Source organism: Eutrema salsugineum, unplaced genomic scaffold (genome assembly GCF_000478725.1).
Source record: "Eutrema salsugineum unplaced genomic scaffold, Eutsalg1_0 scaffold_5, whole genome shotgun sequence".
NCBI classification, from domain to species: domain Eukaryota; kingdom Viridiplantae; phylum Streptophyta; class Magnoliopsida; order Brassicales; family Brassicaceae; genus Eutrema; species Eutrema salsugineum.
The window spans coordinates 9,929,064-9,949,681 of record NW_006256612.1 but is presented as its reverse complement, the minus strand read 5'-3'; the positions used below and the strand labels follow the sequence as shown (position 1 = coordinate 9,949,681).

General features: G+C 38.7%; 7 protein-coding genes across 8 annotated transcripts; 5 read left to right on the top strand and 2 right to left on the bottom strand.

Annotated features, from left to right (window-relative positions):
* Positions 1-24: 24 nt before the first annotated feature.
* LOC18993276 (tubby-like protein 8) lies at positions 25-2,000 on the bottom strand. The gene is made up of 9 exons (XM_006416785.2): positions 1,573-2,000; positions 1,369-1,483; positions 1,088-1,264; positions 947-1,002; positions 756-852; positions 573-662; positions 394-486; positions 237-304; positions 25-144 (listed from the first exon to the last, which is right to left on the bottom strand). The coding sequence occupies exons 1-9, from the start codon at positions 1,998-2,000 to the stop codon at positions 69-71; spliced, it is 1,200 nt and encodes a 399-aa protein (XP_006416848.1). The 3' UTR covers positions 25-68.
* Positions 2,001-2,695: 695 nt separating this feature from the next.
* On the top strand, positions 2,696-4,389 carry LOC18993275. Its single transcript, XM_006416784.2, has 5 exons — positions 2,696-3,128; positions 3,326-3,543; positions 3,660-3,788; positions 3,864-3,995; positions 4,089-4,389. Exons 1-5 carry the CDS (start codon positions 2,783-2,785, stop codon positions 4,200-4,202), a joined length of 939 nt encoding a protein of 312 aa, XP_006416847.1. The 5' UTR covers positions 2,696-2,782; the 3' UTR covers positions 4,203-4,389.
* Positions 4,390-7,010: 2,621 nt separating this feature from the next.
* On the top strand, positions 7,011-9,666 carry LOC18993274 (wall-associated receptor kinase-like 4). Its single transcript, XM_024152969.1, has 3 exons — positions 7,011-8,009; positions 8,083-8,211; positions 8,287-9,666. Exons 1-3 carry the CDS (start codon positions 7,085-7,087, stop codon positions 9,507-9,509), a joined length of 2,277 nt encoding a protein of 758 aa, XP_024008737.1. The 5' UTR covers positions 7,011-7,084; the 3' UTR covers positions 9,510-9,666.
* Positions 9,667-10,222: 556 nt separating this feature from the next.
* Positions 10,223-12,747, top strand: LOC18993273 (wall-associated receptor kinase-like 6). The gene is given in 3 exon segments (XM_024152099.1): positions 10,223-11,257; positions 11,336-11,455; positions 11,546-12,747. Coding segments are annotated over 3 exon segments (2,250 nt in total). The 5' UTR covers positions 10,223-10,299; the 3' UTR covers positions 12,718-12,747.
* LOC18993272 lies at positions 12,722-13,200 on the bottom strand. Its single transcript, XM_024152100.1, has one exon. The coding sequence runs from the start codon at positions 13,182-13,184 to the stop codon at positions 12,906-12,908; it is 279 nt and encodes a 92-aa protein (XP_024007868.1). The 5' UTR covers positions 13,185-13,200; the 3' UTR covers positions 12,722-12,905.
* Positions 13,201-14,230: 1,030 nt separating this feature from the next.
* Positions 14,231-16,692, top strand: LOC18993271 (probable serine incorporator). Of its 2 annotated transcripts, none has more exons than XM_006416779.2 (7): positions 14,231-14,382; positions 14,723-14,949; positions 15,053-15,292; positions 15,386-15,497; positions 15,575-15,749; positions 15,861-16,101; positions 16,223-16,692. In XM_006416779.2, the coding sequence occupies exons 2-7, from the start codon at positions 14,766-14,768 to the stop codon at positions 16,507-16,509; spliced, it is 1,239 nt and encodes a 412-aa protein (XP_006416842.1). In that variant the 5' UTR covers positions 14,231-14,382; positions 14,723-14,765; the 3' UTR covers positions 16,510-16,692. The 2 variants fall into 2 exon arrangements, with proteins under 2 accessions (XP_006416842.1, XP_006416843.1); XM_006416780.2 differs by having other exon boundaries at positions 14,262-14,382; positions 14,720-14,949; positions 16,223-16,668.
* Positions 16,693-17,131: 439 nt separating this feature from the next.
* On the top strand, positions 17,132-20,476 carry LOC18993270 (probable ubiquitin receptor RAD23a). Its single transcript, XM_006416778.2, has 12 exons — positions 17,132-17,309; positions 17,605-17,766; positions 18,224-18,262; positions 18,353-18,391; positions 18,484-18,554; positions 18,694-18,871; positions 18,947-19,069; positions 19,156-19,221; positions 19,432-19,479; positions 19,584-19,693; positions 19,835-19,919; positions 20,010-20,476. Exons 1-12 carry the CDS (start codon positions 17,244-17,246, stop codon positions 20,124-20,126), a joined length of 1,104 nt encoding a protein of 367 aa, XP_006416841.1. The 5' UTR covers positions 17,132-17,243; the 3' UTR covers positions 20,127-20,476.
* Positions 20,477-20,618: the final 142 nt, after the last annotated feature.

Here is a 20,618-nt window from a genome sequence, read left to right as displayed (position 1 = left end):
TATGCAGAAAAAGCAAGGAATACAGGTGGAAGGGATGTTCAGAGATTGAACTCTCCAACTTATATTGATCAAACAGTACAACATAGCTTGGAATCAATGGAAGCTAAGCAAATGCAGAATGCTTGGTAGCCTGAAAATGGATACCTGCAAACAGATAGAGGAAAAGGTCACTGAATGGTTAATCATAACCTTAAAGTACGTTTATTTCTAATCTCATTTGGGGTTTGAGCAAGTACCTGAAATCAATTACATATTTTGCTCTGTCTACTCTTCCCATCTGAAGAATCGTCTGCCTGGAATTCTCCTATTTATTATGCCAAGTAACACATAATGTTTAGGATTTTGGAGATAGTGTGTTTTGATTAAAAGCTCAAAAAAGTTGTGGAAATGCACCGTGAGTGTCAGCTGAAAGTTCTTCACCGAGCTTTGTATTTTCAGTCCTGTTCTTCCTCTGTCTCTGAAGTCTAACTCATGCTGCTTGGAGATCTAACGAAAGGTGAAAAAAAAGCAGAATGAAGACAAGCTAAAGAAAATCAACAATGATACCGATGAATTCCCCCCCTAAGACGTACTTTGTTGTAATGTGGTATCCTGGAGCACAGCTTCTGAAATTTTTCCTTATCCTCAAGCCAATTAAGCGGTAGTTTATTAACTTGCTGGACCTATAAACAGATACAAACGGACGTATAATAATGGTTTTAGAATGTTTTCGGAATGTAAGATTGATGGAGAGAAGTTTCAATATTAGGCATTACCTGCTTATTGTTGTTCTTCTGCATAGGCTGCTGCTTTGGTAGTAAAGCTCTCATTCTTCTGTAGCTCCCTGTCCAAGTTGCTATGGTGGGTGTGAATCTGCAGAAGAAAACACAGACATAAGCAAACCCAAAACGAAGGGAGAGTCATGTTCATCAAAACACACAAAGCATTCAAAATCCTCAAAGCTTACATTACAACTGAAAGAAGCGGCTTCACCAATTTACCTACAGATCCAACTCGAACTCCCTGCAGTGGAATCAAAAGACAAGAAACATTCAGCTAGAGTTTCCGACCTCTAAGCCGATACATTGATTCAGCTTAAATTTCTGACCTTATCCCATATGTAGTACTTGGAACCCACGAGATTAGCCGTCATAGAACCGACATAACTTTCATCCGAACTGCACAATAGTCCTTTAACATTCTGTGCCACCCTAAACACAGACTTCCCGTTAAGCCGCCTATGGTAAGCCACTGCTAGCTTCCGGTCTCTTCGTCCCCGGCCTTCCTGAAATATATCATCCAACACTTGTAAGCTATCAGAAACTTTGACATCATTGTGTCTCAATTCGGAGACAAGAAATCATATTAACCAGATATCTGTGTACTTACATGTGTATAAAGCGAATATACAGATCCATTGCATAAGCCCTCTGGTGATTGTTCTTTTACAATCACACAAGTGCATCTACCCACATCCAAAGGTAGTGTCTTGCACAACAAAGACCTGTTTAACAAGTTGAAAGAACACATTGTTTTAGACACATTTAGGACAAGAAAAAAGCAAACAGGATTTTGGTAAATTGGTTCTCTTACCTGTTGGGCAAAGTAGACCAAGAGGAAGCAGGGGCAGCTTCGGAATCCGAAAACTCCCACACTTTCAACGAGCTCGAATGCTCAGAATCAACACTAGTCCAAGTTTTCATTCCGAAACTACCCTTGTCGACCTCACTGTTCATCTGCATACACACTTGCAGCGATGTCTGCTTCAGAGCGGTTCGACCACCCGTTGAAAAAGACTTGAACTTTGTAACTTCCGATGGAAACCCAGAATTCCCCTTCATCGATTGAGACTTCAAAGCTCGATCTTGTTTCTGAGTTTCCACAGACGTAAAGCTGTTTTCCGGCGACGGCGAGACATTCTCCTTATCCTCTCCTTTCTTAACAGGGACAGAAGCTGAGACTGTGTCCATGTTTTCCTTATTTACATCAAACAAATCATTCTCTTTTCTCGAACCAGCCATTTATGTTTTCCCCTTCTGGGTTTTGCTTTCAAGGGGCAGAGTATATTTATATATCTTAATGGATGTTTTGAAGATGTAGTAAATATAGAAATAGGTGTTGACACAGGTGTTAAGTTAGGTTTGACCTGAGAAAAATGGCAAACGTTTTTTGTTTTTAAAAAGTCCCACAATGTTACCATTTGAATTTGAATGGCCATTGGGGAATGTGCGAGCACAAAACCAAAGACATAGACGGACTTTCTTTTCTTTCTTGTTCTCTACAGTAGTAATAAGATGTTATTTTAGATGTCTGTGTTCCTTTTACTCTATTTCCTATGGACCCAAACGGTCACTAATTTGAGATTTCTCCTTGTCGTTTTCCTTTGTCGGGAAACTGAAATTTGATGTTTTGTATTGAGGGAGTTTGATTGATGCTTAGCGGGAACCGTGTTTGAAAAAAACTGAATAAGAAATCGATTACCCATGGAGTTTGATTTGGTACAACTTCGGTTTTGTCGAAATGATTTAAATCTTCCGGCTCGGTATTTTATCACATTTTGCTTAAACCAGATTGACCTCTCCTGTAGTTTTAAGATACTCAAACCAAAATACATGCCGTTTTGATTTTATCAAACTGAACGTCATGTTGTTTTAGCTTCATGAGTCATCCAAAGCCAGAGATAAGCTAGAGGCTAGAGCCTCTCAAACATCGAGTGGCTAATAAACAGCCATCACTGTTTACGAAATAGTCCAAACCATGATAGGCCTCAAGTCAACATTGTCGACGCCCATCATCATCGCCAATGGCTAAAGCCAGCAGCTCTCTGTTTGCTGTCTCCTGGTCCGCTTCGACTCGTTTCTCTCTTCTTCGTGGCTCTGAATCTCTTAAACCGCCAGTTCCAAGCGTGAGACTCGCCGTGCCAATGGCTATGGCCGCCTCTGCTTCCACAGCTAAAAAGGTTGCTCCTGCTGTGATTGTGGGTGGCGGAAGAGTCGGAAGAGCCTTGCAGGAAATGGGTAGTGGCGAGGATTTGTTGGTGAAGAGAGGAGAAGCAGTTCCCATTGATTTCGAAGGACCCATCTTGGTTTGTACTAGAAATGATGATCTCGATGCTGTTCTTGAAGCTACTCCTCAGTCTAGATGGAAAGGTAGATACTTTCTCTCTCGAATGAATCAAAATTTTGGATCTTTTGGGGGTTTGATTGATCTTGGCATTGTCCAATTAACATTTCATTCGGTTTTGGAACGATTAAATGATATTTTGATCGGATATATGAAAAATATGATCATGTTTTGTTCAAGTCATGGCTAGTTATATACTAAAGTGCTGTGTGTGATTAATCAGATTTGGTTTTCTTCCAAAATGGAATGATGGAGCCGTGGTTCGAGAGCAAAGGTTTGGGTGATACAGACCAAGTCTTGGCCTATTTTGCTGTGTCAAAGCTCGGCGAGCCTCCCGTGGATGGAAAGACTGACACTAATCCAGAAGGTCTAACTGCTGCTTATGGAAAATGGGCTTCAGATGTAGCTGCAAGATTGCAATCTGGTGGCCTCTCTTGCAAGGTTTTTACATGAAGCAAACCTTTTGTTCTGCGTTGAATAAACATGAACTGCACGAATATCTAAATCTGTTCTCCGTTTTTTTTTTTTTTTTTATCTCCCGGTGTTTCTGTGGTTAGGTTCTTGACAAAGAAGCTTTCCAGAAGCAAATGTTGGAGAAACTCATTTGGATATGCGCCTTTATGCTTGTTGGAGCTCGTCATCCAGGTGCAAGTGTGGGCATGGTGGAGAAAGAATACAGAGATGAAGTACAAAAACTTCCATTCCTCGTTTCGTTTTCTCATTCAAAATAATCGTCTAGTTCTAATTACATATACATTCAGGTATCGAGACTGATCCAAGAACTTGCAGCTGCTGCTGCTGCTGAAAAAGGACTAACCTTTGAAGGGGACATGGTGGAGAGACTATGTGCTTATTCCCGAGCTGTTGCTCATTTCCCAACCGCTGTTAAAGAAGTATTTACATTTATATTCACCATCCTTGATCTCTCTTCTTACGTGCTTGTGGACCAGTATCTTGCGCCTCAATTAATTTTCTTATTACTGCAGTTTAAATGGAGGAATGGTTGGTTTTATTCGCTCTCCGAGAAGGCGATTGCAGAAGGGAAACCTGATCCGTGTCCCCTCCACACCGAATGGCTGAGAGAGCTAAAAGTGATATAGAGCCTTGTGAGCAGAGGCCGACCCATGCCTAATGATCGGGTCAAGTGACACCCTTTAATATTCATATTTAACCTCTTGTAATATAACGTATGTTTCTTTGCATTGTATCGACTTAAATGATCTTTGTTGAATTTTAAATAGATAAAAAGATTTTTAACGAAGAGCTATAAATAGAAAAGAATGTCCATGTTACATTTTTTTTTTTGGGATCGACTCTGACATATAATTTCTTCTTAATTTTTATTTAAAAAGAAATTCTTTTTCTTCTAATTCATACCAAAATATCATCTTTAACTGAATTTAATTAGGAATTCTTTTCTTCAAACAAAAACAATAAAATTTTAGAATCATTTGTTAAATTAAAATATTTTTTATTCTATCAATAATGCATTGATTCAATCTATTTTTGATAGTACTAAATATTTTTTTTTATAAAATCAGGTTTACAAACATTGGACTTATCACACATATATACATAATAATATGGAATATTATTCGATCATAGTTTTATTTAAGAGTCAATTAATTGAATATACATAAAGACAGCTGAATTTGCAGATCTAACGTTGATGTGACATAACTGATAATTTACTATTTGTATGGTTATTACAAATGACCAATATATCCTTCTTTATATCTGTCATTTCTTGAGAATAGAAGACCCCACTTATGCAAGTTGCATCGAACATCTGATATATATATTATTCTCTCTCTTCTAATCTCTGTTCGAGTTGTGCAACAATTGATACTACTGAGAAATTATTTGTTATCAACTATTAAACATGTTAGCACTCTCTATGTTAAATTTAAAAAAACTGCATCAGATTCAAATAAGTTAGTGATTAACAATTATTGTATTATATATGAACAAGTAGGTTAACGTCTAACATTATTATTTTCACGATAAAGAATATGTTAGTTTGATAACAATAATGAGTCGTATGGATTGTTAAAGGTGTTATTGATTTGTTTAGCGTGTTACATATAAGTTTACCTATAATTGTTTTGTTGTACCTGGTAAAATACATGTTAGACTGATAACAATACTGAGTTATATAGATTGTTGGAAGGTGGTACATTTTGCTTAGAGCGATATAGATAAATATAACACATTATTTGAATATGTTAGCGGTTTAACAATGAATTGAAAGACTAATTCAGTTTCACAGAAACAAAAAAACTTATTTCCGTAACCAGATTTTCAAAGAGAAATGCTTGTCTTCGGATGAGGGAAAGATGGGAGAAAGAGAGAGACAAGGGAGAAAAAGATATAAAAATAAAAAAATGAGATCTATGCATGTGTTAGTGTATCTAGGTATAGTTATGAGATGAACCAGACAATAGACTTTGCATTTTCGCATACAAGATAAGATAACAATATAGTTGTATCTCTAACAATTTTACTACTCAGTCAAATAAACCATTAACATGTTAATATAAAGTATTATAAGTGATTCTAATTGTTACTTCTCTAATAATATTATTGATCAGTCAACTAAATCTGAACCGTGGTAATAAACCACTGCGGCTGCTACAGTAACTCGAGCTTTGCAGCTACGTCGTCTCTCAACCAACATCGACTGTCACCTGGAGGAGAGATTCATCGGAATTTGCCTCTCTTGTCTCTGTGGATGTCGTTTCTCCATGTCGTCTTGTTCTTCGTCGTGGAAATCTCTGACCATTCTCAATGCAGTTTCCAAAGCTTTTTTCAAGCTTTTCGAAAAACTAATTTTATTCTGGAACTGTGTTAATAAATTGGGTTGAAGATTAATTGACTGTTTCTTTTAATAAATTAGATCTCTTTAGAAAACAATAAGAGATTGAATTTGATTGAGAAGAAAAAGTTCTGAGAGAAACAAGCAAAAGAAACGAAAGAAGGATGAAGAGAGATAAGGGAGAGAGAAAGAGAACAATGATATGGAAGGAGAGAAAAGAAAGAGAAGGAGAAAAGGGCATAATGGGATTTTAAAAAAATAAACAGTAACCAAATTTTCTCTTTGTTAGTTTTGCAAATACGAGATTAATCTGCGTTAAAGGATGCAAATACTCTTTATTTAAACAGAGCTTCTACAAGGCTGTATGATGTTCCGTAAACTAAGAAGCTTGGATAAAATATGGATATTGTTTAAAAAATGATGGAACGTTCTGTGATTCAGTAATACAAAGAAAAAAATTACAAAACGTTTAATCATCTTTTTTGTTTATACTATTTGCTTTGGCGTGAACTTTTGATAAATAGAAATACATTGTTACATAAGATAAAATTTTAGATAATTTATATACCTTAATCTAAAATGAGGTAATTTTTTCCTAAATCTGATATACTTTAATTCTATCAGAGTAGATTTCAAGTTACACAACCAATGACACTCCTTATATTTTATATATTAAAAAACACTATAATGAACAAATCATGCACAGTAAAAGCTACAAATCGTTTTTAATATGCTACTTATAAGTATATTTAGTATAATTTTAAAATGTATAATGATGTAATTATACAAATTTAATATATATATATATATATATATATTTAAGATAAGATGCAAACTTGTGGATGGATGCAAAAATTCATTAATGAATTCGCACTTCCCAAAGTGAACCCAAAGATATTCATCTAGGTACATAAAAATTTTTCTGCCGATCGGTTCGTTTCCGTTATGAAAGTCTATGTCATATATAAGCAGATTCATTAGCCATAGCATTGACCCATTATATTTGACTTGTCATGAATCCGTTGACTTTTGAGCTTATATAGTTATATATCTTATTTTGGTTAACTTTGTTTTGCATCCTATTTCACGCCTTCCATCTAATCTCATCTTGAAATTCGTCAGAAGACTAAAAATACCAGATCGGGTTGAAAGAACAAGAACGAGAGTATGAAAGCAGAGACTCACAACCTACTCTGTATTATACTAGTCATCTCTGTCCTATCTCTGTACATCAATGGCGTTTCATCAGCAAGAAAACCTCCAGATCTGTGTAATAGAGCCTGCGGAGGAATATCTATTCCTTTCCCGTTCGGTATCGGTGGGAAAGATTGCTATTTAAACCCGTGGTACGAGGTTGTCTGTAACAGAAACTCTGTTCCTTTTCTCTCAAGGATCAACAGAGAATTGGTGAAAATCTCTCTTCCAAGTGATCGTGAGGATGGGTTAGTTCACATAAAAGGTCCAGTAACTTCCTCCGGTTGCTCTACGGGAACATCTCAGCATCCGCCTTTAAACGTTGCCGGCCAAGGCAGCCCTTATTTCCTCACGGACAAGAACCTCCTCGTGGTGGTTGGTTGCAACGCCAAGGCAGTTATGACGGATATCAAATCGCAGATCGTCGGTTGCAAGTCGAGCTGCAACGAGACAAATAGTAGCCAAGAAGCAAGAAACAAGATTTGCAATGGTGATAAATGCTGTCAGACGAGGATACCGGAAGGGCAGCCGCAAGTAATAGGAGTTAACTTAGAGATCCCCGAAGGTAGCAACACAACACAAGGAGGATGCAGAGTTGCTTTTTTGACGAGCAAGAAGTATTCGAGTTTGAATGTTAAAGAGCCAGAGGAGTTTCATGGTGATGGATACGCGGTGGTAGAGTTAGGATGGTACTTTGATACTTCGGATACTTTGGATCCTCGTGTTTTAACCCCCATAGGCTGTTTGAATATGTCAGATCCATCACAAAATGGCGGGTACTGGGAAGACACGAGCTGCGTTTGCTCATATGGCTACTTCTCTGGACTCAGCTATAGGAACTGCTTTTGTAACTCAGTGGGTTTTACAGGGAATCCGTTCCTTGCAGGTGGATGTGTAGGTGAGAGATTGGTTGTTTTTTACTGTCGCCACTAATCATGTCATCTGTCATTAAATCTCATTCAAATCTGCAGATGTTGACGAATGTAAACAAGAAGTAGGACGGGAAAAGTGTAAAGACCTAAACTGCGTGAATATGCCTGGTCGGTTTAAGTGCGTGCCAAAGAAAACCGAGCAGCTAAAAAAAAAGCCAGTGATTCAAGGTAAAAGTCAACTTGAGTTTATATTGAGTGTCCCGTGGTTCTGTTCTTGACATTTTTAGTATTTTGTTGGTGCAGGAGTTCTTATTGGTTTGGCATTGTTGCTTTTCACCTTTGGAATTTTCGGGCTGTACAAGTTCGTTAAGAAGAGGAGGAGGGTCATCCGAATGAGAAATTACTTCAGACGTAATGGAGGTATGTTGTTAAAACAACAGTTAGCTAGAAAAGAAGGCAATGTAGAGATGTCAAGGATATTTAGCTCGAGTGAGTTAGAGAAAGCTACTGATAACTTCAACAAGAATAGGATCCTTGGGCAAGGCGGTCAAGGTACTGTGTACAAGGGAATGTTGGTTGATGGTAGAATCGTGGCAGTGAAAAGATCAAAGGTTGTGGATGAAGAAAAAGTAGAAGAGTTCATCAATGAAGTCGTTGTTCTCGCACAAATCAACCACAGAAACATTGTGAAGCTTTTGGGATGTTGTCTAGAGACGGAAGTTCCAGTCTTGGTTTATGAGTTTGTTCCAAATGGAGACTTATGCAAGCGTCTTCATGATGAATATGATGATTTCACGATGACTTGGGAGGTGCGTCTTCACATCGCCGTAGATATTGCTGGAGCTTTATCGTATTTGCACTCTGCTGCATCTTTCCCGATATACCACAGAGATATCAAGACTACCAATATACTATTGGATGAAAAATACAGAGTTAAGGTGTCAGATTTTGGAACTTCAAGATCAGTAACCATAGATCAAACTCACTTGACGACTCAAGTTGCAGGTACTTTTGGGTACGTGGATCCAGAGTACTTTCAATCAAGCAAGTTCACAGAAAAGAGTGATGTTTATAGTTTTGGAGTTGTTCTTGTGGAGCTCCTAACCGGGAAAAAACCGTCTTCACGTGTCCTGTCTGAAGAAAACAGAGGCTTTGCAGCTCATTTTGTAGAGGCAGTGAAAGGGAACATAGTTCTTGACATGGTTGATGAACGGATCAAAGATGAATGCAATCTGGACCAAGTGATGGCTGTGGCAAAACTCGCTAGAAGGTGTTTGGACCGAAAAGGGAAAAAGCGACCAAACATGAGGGAAGTCTCAAATGAGCTGGAGAGGATTCGTTCATCACCTAATGATGATCCAGAGGCTCATGTTGAGGAGGACGATGATGACGAAGAGGATCTAGCCATGGAACATCTCAGCATTGATGAGAATTGGGATGCTGGTATGACTGCTCCACCCTCCCTGTTTACTAATGCATCCCCAACGTCTGACGTCGATCCTCTGGTTCCTCTAAGAACATGGTGATGAATAATGAGGGACTTGAAACAGTTCTTATGTATATATCCACATTAATTTAATGATTAAAAAGGTGTGATTTCGATTATGAATCTCTCGTTTTCATCATGTAATTATAATACACACATATTGCAATATTGTGGAACCAAGAAAAAAATAATGATGAATGTTTTCGTTCAAGAACAATACTGGGATTTCAGCTTTCGTCGATAATGAAGAATGTTTTGATTGGATCATGATAAAAAGGTCAAGCCTAAGTGCGCTTCAACCGCAAAATATCAATTGAAACCATGTTTCTTTTGCTATCCCCTATGTGGGCCAGATTTTTTTTCCATTCTGCCAAATGGCATTGTTTTATTAGTTATGAACCAAAAATTGTTCACCTTATTAATTCGTTATCCTTGTGAACCCCACTATTGTACATTGATTACATTGACTGGTCAAGGATCCATTGACTTTTGAGCTAACGCTTGATTCTGGTCAACTTTGTTTTGTATCCTGAACAAACGTGGTGACAATGGTCCGAATGAAGAGTGAGTTTTATAATCCAACTTTCACTCATTATTATAACATAGAAGAAGCCCTCATGGCATTGACATATATATTTTTTTGTATTAGTTTTTTCTTGTGCTTTGCTTCACGCTTCTTTCCAAACTTCTCTTGACCTTCTCATCAAATCTGGTGGTGGGGACGTGTGGTTCTTAAATCTTAATTAACTTTTTTTTTCTTCTTCTTATTGAAGCAGATTGAGGTTGATCAGATAGAGAACACACACACACACACACACAAAAACAGAATTATGAAGACAAAAATCGACCAGTACTTCCTATGTATTTTGGTGTCTGTCCTAACTCTGCTCAACAATGGCTCATCAGAAGCAGCATCAACTCCAAATAGTAATCCACCAAGTTCTTGTAACAAAACCTGTGGAGGAATCTCGATCCCATTTCCTTTCGGGATCGGCGGGAAAGACTGCTATCTCAACGGCTGGTACGAGGTTGTCTGTAACACAAGCACTTCCGGGTCGTCCGGCAAAACTGTTCCGTTCCTGTCTAGGATCAACAGGGAAGTGGTGAACATCTCCCTCTCAGATGGAGATAAACCATACGGATTGGTTCACATCAAAGGTCCAGTGACTTCGTTGGATTGTTCTAGCAATAGTAGTCAAGAACTTCTTGAAAAGTCATCGCCGGATTTGAACGTCACAGGGAGAGGCAGTCCATATTTTCTCACAGACGAGAACCGCCTCGTGGCGGTTGGCTGCGGTACAAAGGCGTCGCTGACAGATATCAAGTCAGAGATCTTAGGTTGTGAATCGAGCTGCCAAGACAATAACAGTAGTCAACAAGTAACAAACTTGGTCTGTACTGGTTACAGATGCTGCCAGGCGAGGATACCATTGGAACGTCCTCAGGTTATAGGTGTCAATATAGAGAACTCTAATGCCACAAGAGGACAAGGGTGCAAAGTTGCTTTCTTGACTAACAAGAGGTATTCGCCGATGAATGTATCGGAGCCAGAACAGTTTCATTCCAAGGGATATGCGTTGGTAGAGCTAGGTTGGTACTTTGATACTTCGGATTCTCGCTTTAGGAGCCCCTTAGGTTGTAAAAATATGACCCGTTACAGTGATTACACTTCTTGGGATAAATGCGGTTGCCAATATCAATACTTTCCTGGGATGAGTTATAGAAATTGCTATTGCAACGATGGCTACATAGGGAACCCATACCTTCCACATGGCTGCGAATAGGTAAGTGATTTTTTTTTTTCAATCTTTGTTTGCTGCCTTTAATCGATCAATACATCAATAACTATGATTCAAAAATGTGTAGACATAGATGAATGTAAAGGACACAACATTTGTGGAGAAGGGACCTCTTGTGTGAACATTCTTGGAACATATGGCTGCGATCCCAAGATAACCAAGCCGGAGAAAAACTCTGTGTTTAAAGGTGAGTTAAAGTAGCATCTTGCACCTACGAGACTACAATACAGAGAACCGAAAAGTAGTTTTACTTGATGGCTTTTCTTCGTTGGTGTAGACGTTCTTATAGGTCTTATTGGAGCACTGTTTTTCGTCCTCGGAATCTTGGGGATGTACAAACTCGCTAAGAAGCGAAGGAGGATCATCCGGAGAAAGAACTTCTTCAAACGTAATGGAGGCTTGCTGTTGAAACAACAACTAACTACCACAAAGAACGGAAATGTAGAGATGTCAAGGATATTTAGCTCAAAAGAGTTGAAGAAAGCCACTGATAACTTCAACATGAATAGGGTCCTTGGGCAAGGCGGTCAAGGAACTGTGTACAAAGGAATGCTGGTAGATGGAAGAATCGTTGCGGTTAAAACATCCAAAGTTGTGGATGGAGACAAGATGCAAGAATTCATCAATGAAGTTGCACTTCTCTCACAAATTAACCACAGGAACATTGTGAAACTCTTGGGATGTTGCTTGGAGACGGAAGTTCCAATCTTGGTTTATGAATATATTCCCAATGGAGATCTGTTCAAGCGTCTCCATGATGAATCCGATGATTACACAATGACTTGGGAAGTGCGTCTTCGCATAGCCGTAGAGATCTCCGGAGCTCTTTCATACATGCACTCAGCTGCATCTTTTCCAATTTACCATAGAGATATCAAGACCACCAATATATTATTGGACGAGAAATACCGGGCCAAAGTATCTGATTTCGGAACTTCAAGATCGGTAACCATTGATCAAACTCACTTGACAACGTTGGTTGCTGGAACTTTTGGGTACATGGATCCAGAGTACTTCCTATCAAGCCAATATACTGACAAGAGCGATGTTTACAGTTTTGGGGTTGTCTTGGTGGAGCTCATAACCGGAGAAAAGCCACTGTCCCGAATCCGGTCTGAAGAAGGAAGGGGATTGGCAACTCACTTCCTTGAGGCCATGAAAGAAAACACAGTGCTTGACATCATTGACGTTCGGATCAAAGACGAAAGCAAGCTTGACCAATTGATGGCGGTGGCAAAACTCGCTCAAAAGTGTCTTAGCCGGAAAGGGAGGAAACGACCAACCATGAGAGAGGTTTCAATTGAGCTGGAGAGGATCAGTTCATCACCTGAGGATTATGAAGTCCATTTCGTAAAAGACGAAGAAGAGGATCAAGACATGGAAATTAACAAAAAAATAATTAATGGGACGTGTACAAAGAGTGTTCCAACCATAACACTGATGTGTTGAGAAGTGTAGAAACTCCCTTTTTGATTTGTTCATGCCATGATGAAAATAAATGTTTTTATCTTTCAAGTGTAAATCTCTTGTTTTTCACCATATAATAATAACACACATACACATTGCATTATAGAATTAATAAAAAGAATGTTTTAATACAAGAGCAATAATGGGTATCAGCCTTGGCCGATGACACTCTAGAAGAATTTCAGCTTCCCTTTGGAGATAGCTTGGACATGCTGTAACTGACAAATTGCCTTCTCTTTGCCGGTCAAGCCGTAGCAAGATGAGTGCTTAGCGCCTAAAGTGACTGCAAAGTAGAGATAAACAGTGCAGAGGAATGCCAAAAGAAGCAATGCTGTTAAGAGATATCGATGCCTCTGAATAACCGTGGAGCAGCTACCCAACTCTTCCCACTGTTTCTTTAGTGACTGTGGTCTCCTTAATGGTGAAGATACAATCCCATCGAGAACCATGTCTGCTTAACAACCAGCCTGCAAATCGACACACAGAGTCATATACACAATTGAACAAAAACCAAAACACGCTAATGGAGAGGAGGGAGAGGAGAGGAGAGGAGATTCAATCAGATTGAATGTACATTTTGGCATTTTTTCCCCTTCATAAACCATTTATATAGCTGCTACCAATAATTTTGAATATCGAGAGATCATTAATGTCAATGAGAAACAGCAATCAGGGAAGCTAGCGAACATTTCGATCTGTTCCCAATCTACAAGACAAGCTTGGATCTTTTCGCAATAACGTTATTTTCAGTCAATCATCAACCATCAAGCACAACAAAAGACCCGTCGTGAATGCACATTGGATTCAGGGAGATTCGAGGAAAGTGGTCAATCAATCGAAGGATACACAATACAAAAAGAAATCACAAGGCCGATACAATTGAGGAAATAGATCCGAAGCAGGTGAAGATTTATAAGAAAACGAACCGGTGAATCAGAGACAGGAGAGAATCGGTTAGAGATCTGGAGAGGAAACAGCTGCTTCCAGCTCCGTCGACACGCGAATCCGACAGCGTCAAAATCACTCCGCCGCTAGACGTTGCGTCACCGATATATAAGTGTAGAGAGAGGGAGAGATGAATCTCATCCGTAGCTTGATGGCTCGAGCGGGGCCGATTTGCCGGATGACGCCGTACGCGCTTTATTTAGTCCGTTACATGCGACGGGAATTTAGGGATTTTTAGATAAAAAAAATTAAAAGATTAAAAAAGGAAAAAGAGGAAAAAAGAAAATGATGATAATGCGTCTTTAGCTTCCACTCCTTCGTCTTTTGAATATGAAGGGCATGTATTATTTTCTCTCTCTTTTTTTTTAAGAAATGATGGGCATGTTCTAGATTAAGCATTTTCCTACGATCTGAGTATCTGACTCTTGTAGCATCCAGAGGGTGCTTACAAAACATGCGTACGTAAATCAGATTTAGTAGAGAATTTTAGTGACATCTAGATTTAGAAACTTTTTTTTGTTGTTGTTGTTGGGCCATTAGTGGGCTTCATATGAAAGTTGGTGATAAAATCGACGATTAGCAGCGATTCCCTTGTTAAGCTTGTCAAAGTCAGAAAATTGGAAGCGAGAATAAGGAAACACCGAGTCGTTCGTTCTACTTTTCAAAGAAGAGGATAGCTCAATACTTTGATCCATCGCCAAGGTATCTTGATATTCCCTCTCTGAAGCGATTTCGGTTTTCTTTCCTTTTCTTCTGAAGCTAAAATCCCTTCACTACAGCTAGTTTCTTCGCTTAGAAAACTATTTCGGGAATTTTGATTCCGTCTCGAATTTGGGTGAAAAGTCAGTTTTTTTCTTCTTTATCCAATTTTAATCTCATAGGGTCGATTCGTAAAGAATTCTAGTTCTATGTGAATATCGATTTATTTTCTTTTCGGTTTAACAAAGCCGTATTTCCGATCGTCTTCTTCCGAAGTTAGGGTTTTTGTGTGATCACTTGGTGTTTGATGATATGTCTTTTGTGTTTTCTTTCATACTAGCAGCTGAATATTGAATCCAACCTTTGATCTTCTGAGGAGAAAGAATATGTGGGCAGCTTCTTGTTTAGCATCGTGCTGTGCTGCTTGTGCATGCGATGCTTGCCGTACAGTTGTTTCTGGGATCAGCAGACGTTCTGCAAGAATTGCTTACTGTGGTCTCTTTGCTCTTTCCTTAATCGTTTCATGGATTCTCCGTGAGGTTGCTGCTCCTCTCATGGAGAAGCTCCCTTGTAAGTCTTTCTCTCTTCTTATGTCCTTGTATCGCTTTTTAACCGTCCCTTTTCTCAGTGAGAATATTTTTAGCTTATGGAGCTAATAACTGACATTGTGCAGGGATTAACCATTTTCACAAGACACCTGATCGGGAATGGTTTGAGACCGATGCTGTGCTGCGTGTCAGCTTAGGGAATTTCTTGTTTTTCTCGATTCTGTCGGTTATGATGATTGGTGTGAAAAATCAGAAAGACCCTCGTGATGGTATACACCACGGTGGTTGGATGATGAAAGTAATCTGTTGGTGCATCTTGGTCATCTTGATGTTCTTCGTTCCAAATGAAATCATCAGTTTTTATGGTAAGTGCCATCTATCATTGTTCATGTTCTTGATGAAGTGATTAGTGAATTGATTAACTTGGAACTTATGAGAATCAAATTAACATCTTGCAGAGTCAATGTCAAAGTTCGGTGCTGGATTTTTTCTTCTTGTTCAAGTTGTGCTTCTTTTGGATTTCGTTCATGGATGGAATGACACATGGGTTGGCTACGACGAGCAGTTCTGGTTAGTAAATCTTTACATTCATTCATATGTGAATTCATTACCCCACTGCTTATCTAAGCATTGGACTTTATATATAGGTATGCTGCGTTGCTCGTTGTTTCTCTTGTATGTTACTTGGCAACATTCGTCTTCTCTGGACTTCTCTTCCATTGGTTTACTCCATCTGGACATGATTGTGGACTCAACACTTTCTTCATTGTCATGACTTTGATATTTGTATTCGTCTTTGCTGTTGTAGTTCTGCATCCCGCTGTAAGTTTGAACTTAAAAAAAAAAACCTTTTATTTCCTGTCCTCTATATGAAATCTTAGTTGATTCTTATCTTCAGGCTCACTAAAGCCAATTATACCTTTTATTTTGCAGGTCGGTGGAAGCATCTTACCAGCATCAGTTATATCTTTCTACTGCATGTACCTCTGTTACAGTGGTCTTGCAAGTGAACCCCGAGATTACGAATGCAATGGTCTCCACAAACACTCCAAAGCTGTTTCAACAGGCACTATGACCATTGGGTTACTCACAACTGTTCTCTCGGTCGTTTATTCCGCTGTTCGTGCTGGTTCTTCCACCACACTGCTCTCCCCTCCTGATTCTCCCCGCGCAGGTATGTTTCTTGTTTTGCTTTAAGTTTAGTTTTCACATTGTCTGCTTATGTTTTGCTCTAGTGCTTAAAGATTGCTTGCAAGTATTATTAACGGATTTGGCTTTGTTGAAAAAATGTTCAGAGAAGCCTCTGCTTCCGCTAGACGGGAAGGCAGAAGAGAAGGAAGAGAAAGAGAATAAGAAACCAGTGTCATACTCATACGCATTCTTCCACATCATCTTCTCCCTCGCGAGCATGTACTCTGCAATGCTCTTAACCGGCTGGTCAACATCGGTAGGTGAAAGTGGTAACCTGGTCGATGTCGGTTGGCCGTCTGTGTGGGTCCGTGTTGTCACCAGCTGGGCCACTGCTGGTCTCTTCATCTGGTCACTTGTTGCTCCGATTCTCTTCCCTGACCGTGAGTTCTGAGCTTACTAAATCATCTTGAGATCCTGAAATACTATCATGAATTATGAATTTGTAAGAAAAATCTCTCTTTCGACCATAAGAGTCTCGTGTGCTATCACGCTGCATAGCCTTTGTTGGCCCTTCTGTAATATAAATATAAATATTTACCTTTCTCATAAATTTCACCAGTCTCGTTTAATATAATTTTTTGCAAAGTAAATCAATTTGCAGTGAACGTAACTGAGAATCCGAGATAATGAACTTGTATGACGAAATAACCCGACATAGCTAGGTTTGAGAAAATTTAATCTATCTTGTCACATTATGAATAATTTTTTTTATAATGAACGGCCTTAATATTATTATATTATTCATAATGTTAGGCCGTTCATTAAATTCATTATGAATAGAAAATTTATATGGTGAGTACAAAATTTAATCTTGGTTTTTTTTTATTACTGGAAAATTGTGAAACTAAATGATTAAAAATGAAAAATTTGGGAGAGATATTATTCATAATGTTAGGCCGTGTGTCACGTGCGATGCACTTGGAAGGATGTTGCAGTGAATCGCACGTGGGTTGCTCTTGCCGCGTTTTAAAATCCGAAACGCTTCGTTGATTGCGACTGTTTTTGCGAAAAGTTTTAGAGTTGTTGGAAACAGCGCCCTTTCTTAGGTCACTCTATATCTCGCTCCCTGTCGACGCCCCTCGCCGGACTTCCCAACGCCGCCGGTATTTTGTTCATTTCGTCGACATGAAGCTCAACGTTAAGACTCTCAAGGGTAGCCAATTTGAAATTAGGGTTCAGCCCACCGACACGGTTAGTGCTTTTTTTTTTCCCACTTCAATCCTTCAAATTTGCGTGTAATTTTGTACAGGAAATAAGTAAATTTAGATGTTTTCAAACGAGAAGAGGCTAAGTTTCGTGGTGCAATACCAATCTGGGTTATGTAACTTACTAACATATGACTTTGATGAACAGATTTTTCTATATGTTAGATTCAGAATTTCAGGTTTTTTTGATTAATTTGTCTTGTTGAGTGGAGTGTATATGTGTATGGGTTCTCAAATGGTTAATTCTGGGCATTTTTGTGTGCTTGTGTTTTTGGTTTAAGATAATGGCGGTGAAAAAGAATATTGAAGATACACAAAGCAAGGACAACTATCCATGTGGGCAGCAAATGTTGATTCACAATGGAAAGGTTTTGAAAGATGAAACTACCTTGGTGGAGAACAAGGTTACCGAGGAGGGTTTTCTCGTTGTCATGCTTAGCAAGGTACCTATTTCATTTATTTATGAGTTTAAATTCGTGATTAGGATGCAGTTTTTTTTATCTTCTATAAGGTACACGGATAATATTTAGTATGAGACACTTTAAGAAATCTGGTTCTGTATATCAAGTTAAGTGCCATCAGATAGCATGTGATATTGGCTCATACTAATATTTACGATAACAGAAACTCTGGTTCATAAGCCCTTTTTTTGTCATAAGCAATACATGAGATGATGTTGGTAGAAGCTTGAATAAATAATAGCCTAAGAAACGCTACAAGTTAATCTATGTGAAGTATTGCAATCTTTGGTTTTTCAAATCTTTTTATTCTGTTTAAAGGATAAAATCTGAACAACAATTGGACTACAAGCATGTTTCGTTATTCTTTACCCATTACTGAAAATTACATATCGTTCTTAGTCTGTGTCAATATCATGACTTTTTCTTCTGCAATTGATAGAGCAAAACTGCAAGTTCAGCTGGTCCATCTTCTGCTCATGTAAGCTTAGTTGTTATTTTTCTCATGTTTTTGCGCATCACTTATTCAGTTGAGCGGTTCTCAATAGAAAACTTTATACCTATCTCACAGGCTACTTCCACCACGACATCTACTATATCTTCAACTACGGTAATTTTCTTACATGTCTGTTTTTGTTTGGGAGTTATGCAACCACCTGGATTCTTTGGTTCATTTAATGCAAGCTTGTACCAATCGACCAGCCTGCAGCTTCGGCGACCCAGTCTATAGCTGTGCCAGCTTCAAATTCCTCTCTTGTTCAAGAACAACCGCCGTAAGTTTTATTCTTGACATAAGAGGCTTCGTTGGAAACCTTTTTTTTTTAAATTTTCATTAACATAAGTTACTTGAATTAATATTTTGATGATTTTATTGTAACTCTATGACCTTTAAACTATTAACTGTATGTCTAGGGCACAAAGTGACACCTATGGTCAAACGGCTTCAACTTTAGTTAGTGGCAGTAGTATTGAGCAAACGGTACAACAAATAATGGAAATGGGAGGAGGCAGCTGGGACAAAGACACAGTTACTCGTGCACTTCGTGCAGCTTATAACAACCCTGAGAGAGCAGTGGATTATCTATATTCTGTATACCCCTTCTCTGTAAAAGTGTCCTTTGAATGTTTAAAGGAAAGAGATTGCTGAAATCTGTTATATTTTCAGGGAATTCCTGAAACCGTAGCTGTTCCAGAAACTAACATATCAGGGGTAGGATCTGGCGCAGACCTTGCCGCTCCTCCTGCCTCTGGAGGACCTAATTCATCTCCTTTGGATTTGTTTCCCCAGGTAAGAGCTTATTTTTTTTTGGTGCATCGAAAAGAGTTGATTGGAGTTGAGTTCTCATTGCAACTACCGGTTTGTTTTGTTACCAGGAAGCAGTGTCTGATGCTGCTGCTGGAGATCTTGGAACGCTTGAATTCCTCAGAAGCAATGATCAGGTTGTCATTCGATCCTTACACCCTTTTTTTCATTTGTGTGATCGAGTAGAATGATCAAAGGTTTGAAACTTGGTAGCTAGATTTGTTAGAAGTCTGTTTCGTCACCTTCAGGGAGGTGTATCAAAGATTACTCCTATATGATATTGCTTTAATCTTGCGACGCAGCTTCCTCATATACTTATTTTATTGTTACATTTCCATTTGTTTTAGTTCCAACAATTACGATCCATGGTCAATTCCAACCCCCAGATTCTGCAGGTGAGTAAGTCGTTACTTCTTTTTTATAATGCTTTTGGGTCCAAAAAATTAGTAGCCTGACCTTTTAATTGCATCTGAACATCTCATATCTGCGTCTGTTACAGCCTATGCTTCAAGAGCTCGGAAAGCAGAACCCCCAACTTCTGAGGCTAATTCAAGAGAACCAAGCCGAATTTCTTCAGTTGCTCAACGAGCCCTATGAAGGATCTGACGGGTGAGTACTCTATAGTCTGCAGATCGTTTTCTTGGTTTGGCCACTGGTTTAATCGCTAAATCCGCGGATGATTAAAGCAATCACATTTATATGTGTGATCCCATGACTCAATGCCTCTTAGTGATTATGCAAAACTCTCAGGGATATGGATATATTCGACCAACCTGAGCAAGAAATGCCCCATGCAGTCAACGTTACCCCTGCAGAGCAGGAGGCGATTCAGCGGGTACACACACACACATACATTCCTCATCACCATTATATATCAAACCGAAAAATGTTTGTTCTCATCACTTGTAACTCTCTTTTTGATCAGCTTGAGGCAATGGGATTTGACAGAGCATTAGTTATAGAAGCCTTCCTTGCATGTGACCGTAACGAGGAATTGGCTGCAAACTATCTGCTAGAGAACTCAGCAGATTTTGAAGACTAAGTTCCCGCAACGAAAATCAGCCATAATTAACCCAAATCAGAGCACAAGAGAAAGTTTTGTTCCTCCCTTTTCATTTGAACCGTTCATTTTTACTCAGTTCAAAATCTCAGATGATCACTATCTTATTCTTTCATCTCCATATTTATCGTAAAGAATAATCTGCGTTTTTATTTTTGCGTTCTGCGCGATTCCCGTTTGTCGTTGTTAGGTATGTTTTTAATATCTTTGTCTTAATTAAATAGCCCAGGAGGCGAGTCACGGATATAATTAAATAAACTGTGGTCATACTCATATGTTGCCTGTTTGTGATTGGCTACGCAACCGAAGAAAGTAAATTTTATAAATAACAACTAATTTTTGTTTTTGCTGTATCTCCCAAGAAAAAGGATTTTTAAAATTTAAACAGAAAGAAATTTTTAAAAGGAAAGAAATAATGTCACGTGCAAGTCGTGGTCGTGCAGAACCAAGCTACGACCTCTGTCTGATAATCAA

Coding starts and splice junctions, on each gene's coding strand:
- LOC18993275 (XM_006416784.2), top strand. CDS start 2,783: ATGGCTAAAGCCAGCAGCTCTCTGTTTGCTGTCTCCTGGTCCGCTTCG. Junction 3,789..3,863: donor AGAAAGAATACAGAGATGAA/GTACAAAAACTT, acceptor ATATACATTCAG/GTATCGAGACTGATCCAAGA. Junction 3,996..4,088: donor TCCCAACCGCTGTTAAAGAA/GTATTTACATTT, acceptor TTATTACTGCAG/TTTAAATGGAGGAATGGTTG.
- LOC18993271 (XM_006416779.2), top strand. CDS start 14,766: ATGTGGGCAGCTTCTTGTTTAGCATCGTGCTGTGCTGCTTGTGCATGC. Junction 14,950..15,052: donor TCTCATGGAGAAGCTCCCTT/GTAAGTCTTTCT, acceptor GACATTGTGCAG/GGATTAACCATTTTCACAAG. Junction 15,750..15,860: donor TTGTAGTTCTGCATCCCGCT/GTAAGTTTGAAC, acceptor TTTATTTTGCAG/GTCGGTGGAAGCATCTTACC.
- LOC18993274 (XM_024152969.1), top strand. CDS start 7,085: ATGAAAGCAGAGACTCACAACCTACTCTGTATTATACTAGTCATCTCT. Junction 8,010..8,082: donor CCTTGCAGGTGGATGTGTAG/GTGAGAGATTGG, acceptor TCAAATCTGCAG/ATGTTGACGAATGTAAACAA. Junction 8,212..8,286: donor AAAAAAGCCAGTGATTCAAG/GTAAAAGTCAAC, acceptor TTGTTGGTGCAG/GAGTTCTTATTGGTTTGGCA.
- LOC18993272 (XM_024152100.1), bottom strand. CDS start 13,184: ATGGTTCTCGATGGGATTGTATCTTCACCATTAAGGAGACCACAGTCA.
- LOC18993270 (XM_006416778.2), top strand. CDS start 17,244: ATGAAGCTCAACGTTAAGACTCTCAAGGGTAGCCAATTTGAAATTAGG. Junction 19,480..19,583: donor CCAACCCCCAGATTCTGCAG/GTGAGTAAGTCG, acceptor CGTCTGTTACAG/CCTATGCTTCAAGAGCTCGG. Junction 19,920..20,009: donor AGCAGGAGGCGATTCAGCGG/GTACACACACAC, acceptor CTTTTTGATCAG/CTTGAGGCAATGGGATTTGA.
- LOC18993276 (XM_006416785.2), bottom strand. CDS start 2,000: ATGGCTGGTTCGAGAAAAGAGAATGATTTGTTTGATGTAAATAAGGAA. Junction 663..755: donor AGAAGAACAACAATAAGCAG/GTAATGCCTAAT, acceptor ATCTGTTTATAG/GTCCAGCAAGTTAATAAACT. Junction 145..236: donor AAATATGTAATTGATTTCAG/GTACTTGCTCAA, acceptor ATCTGTTTGCAG/GTATCCATTTTCAGGCTACC.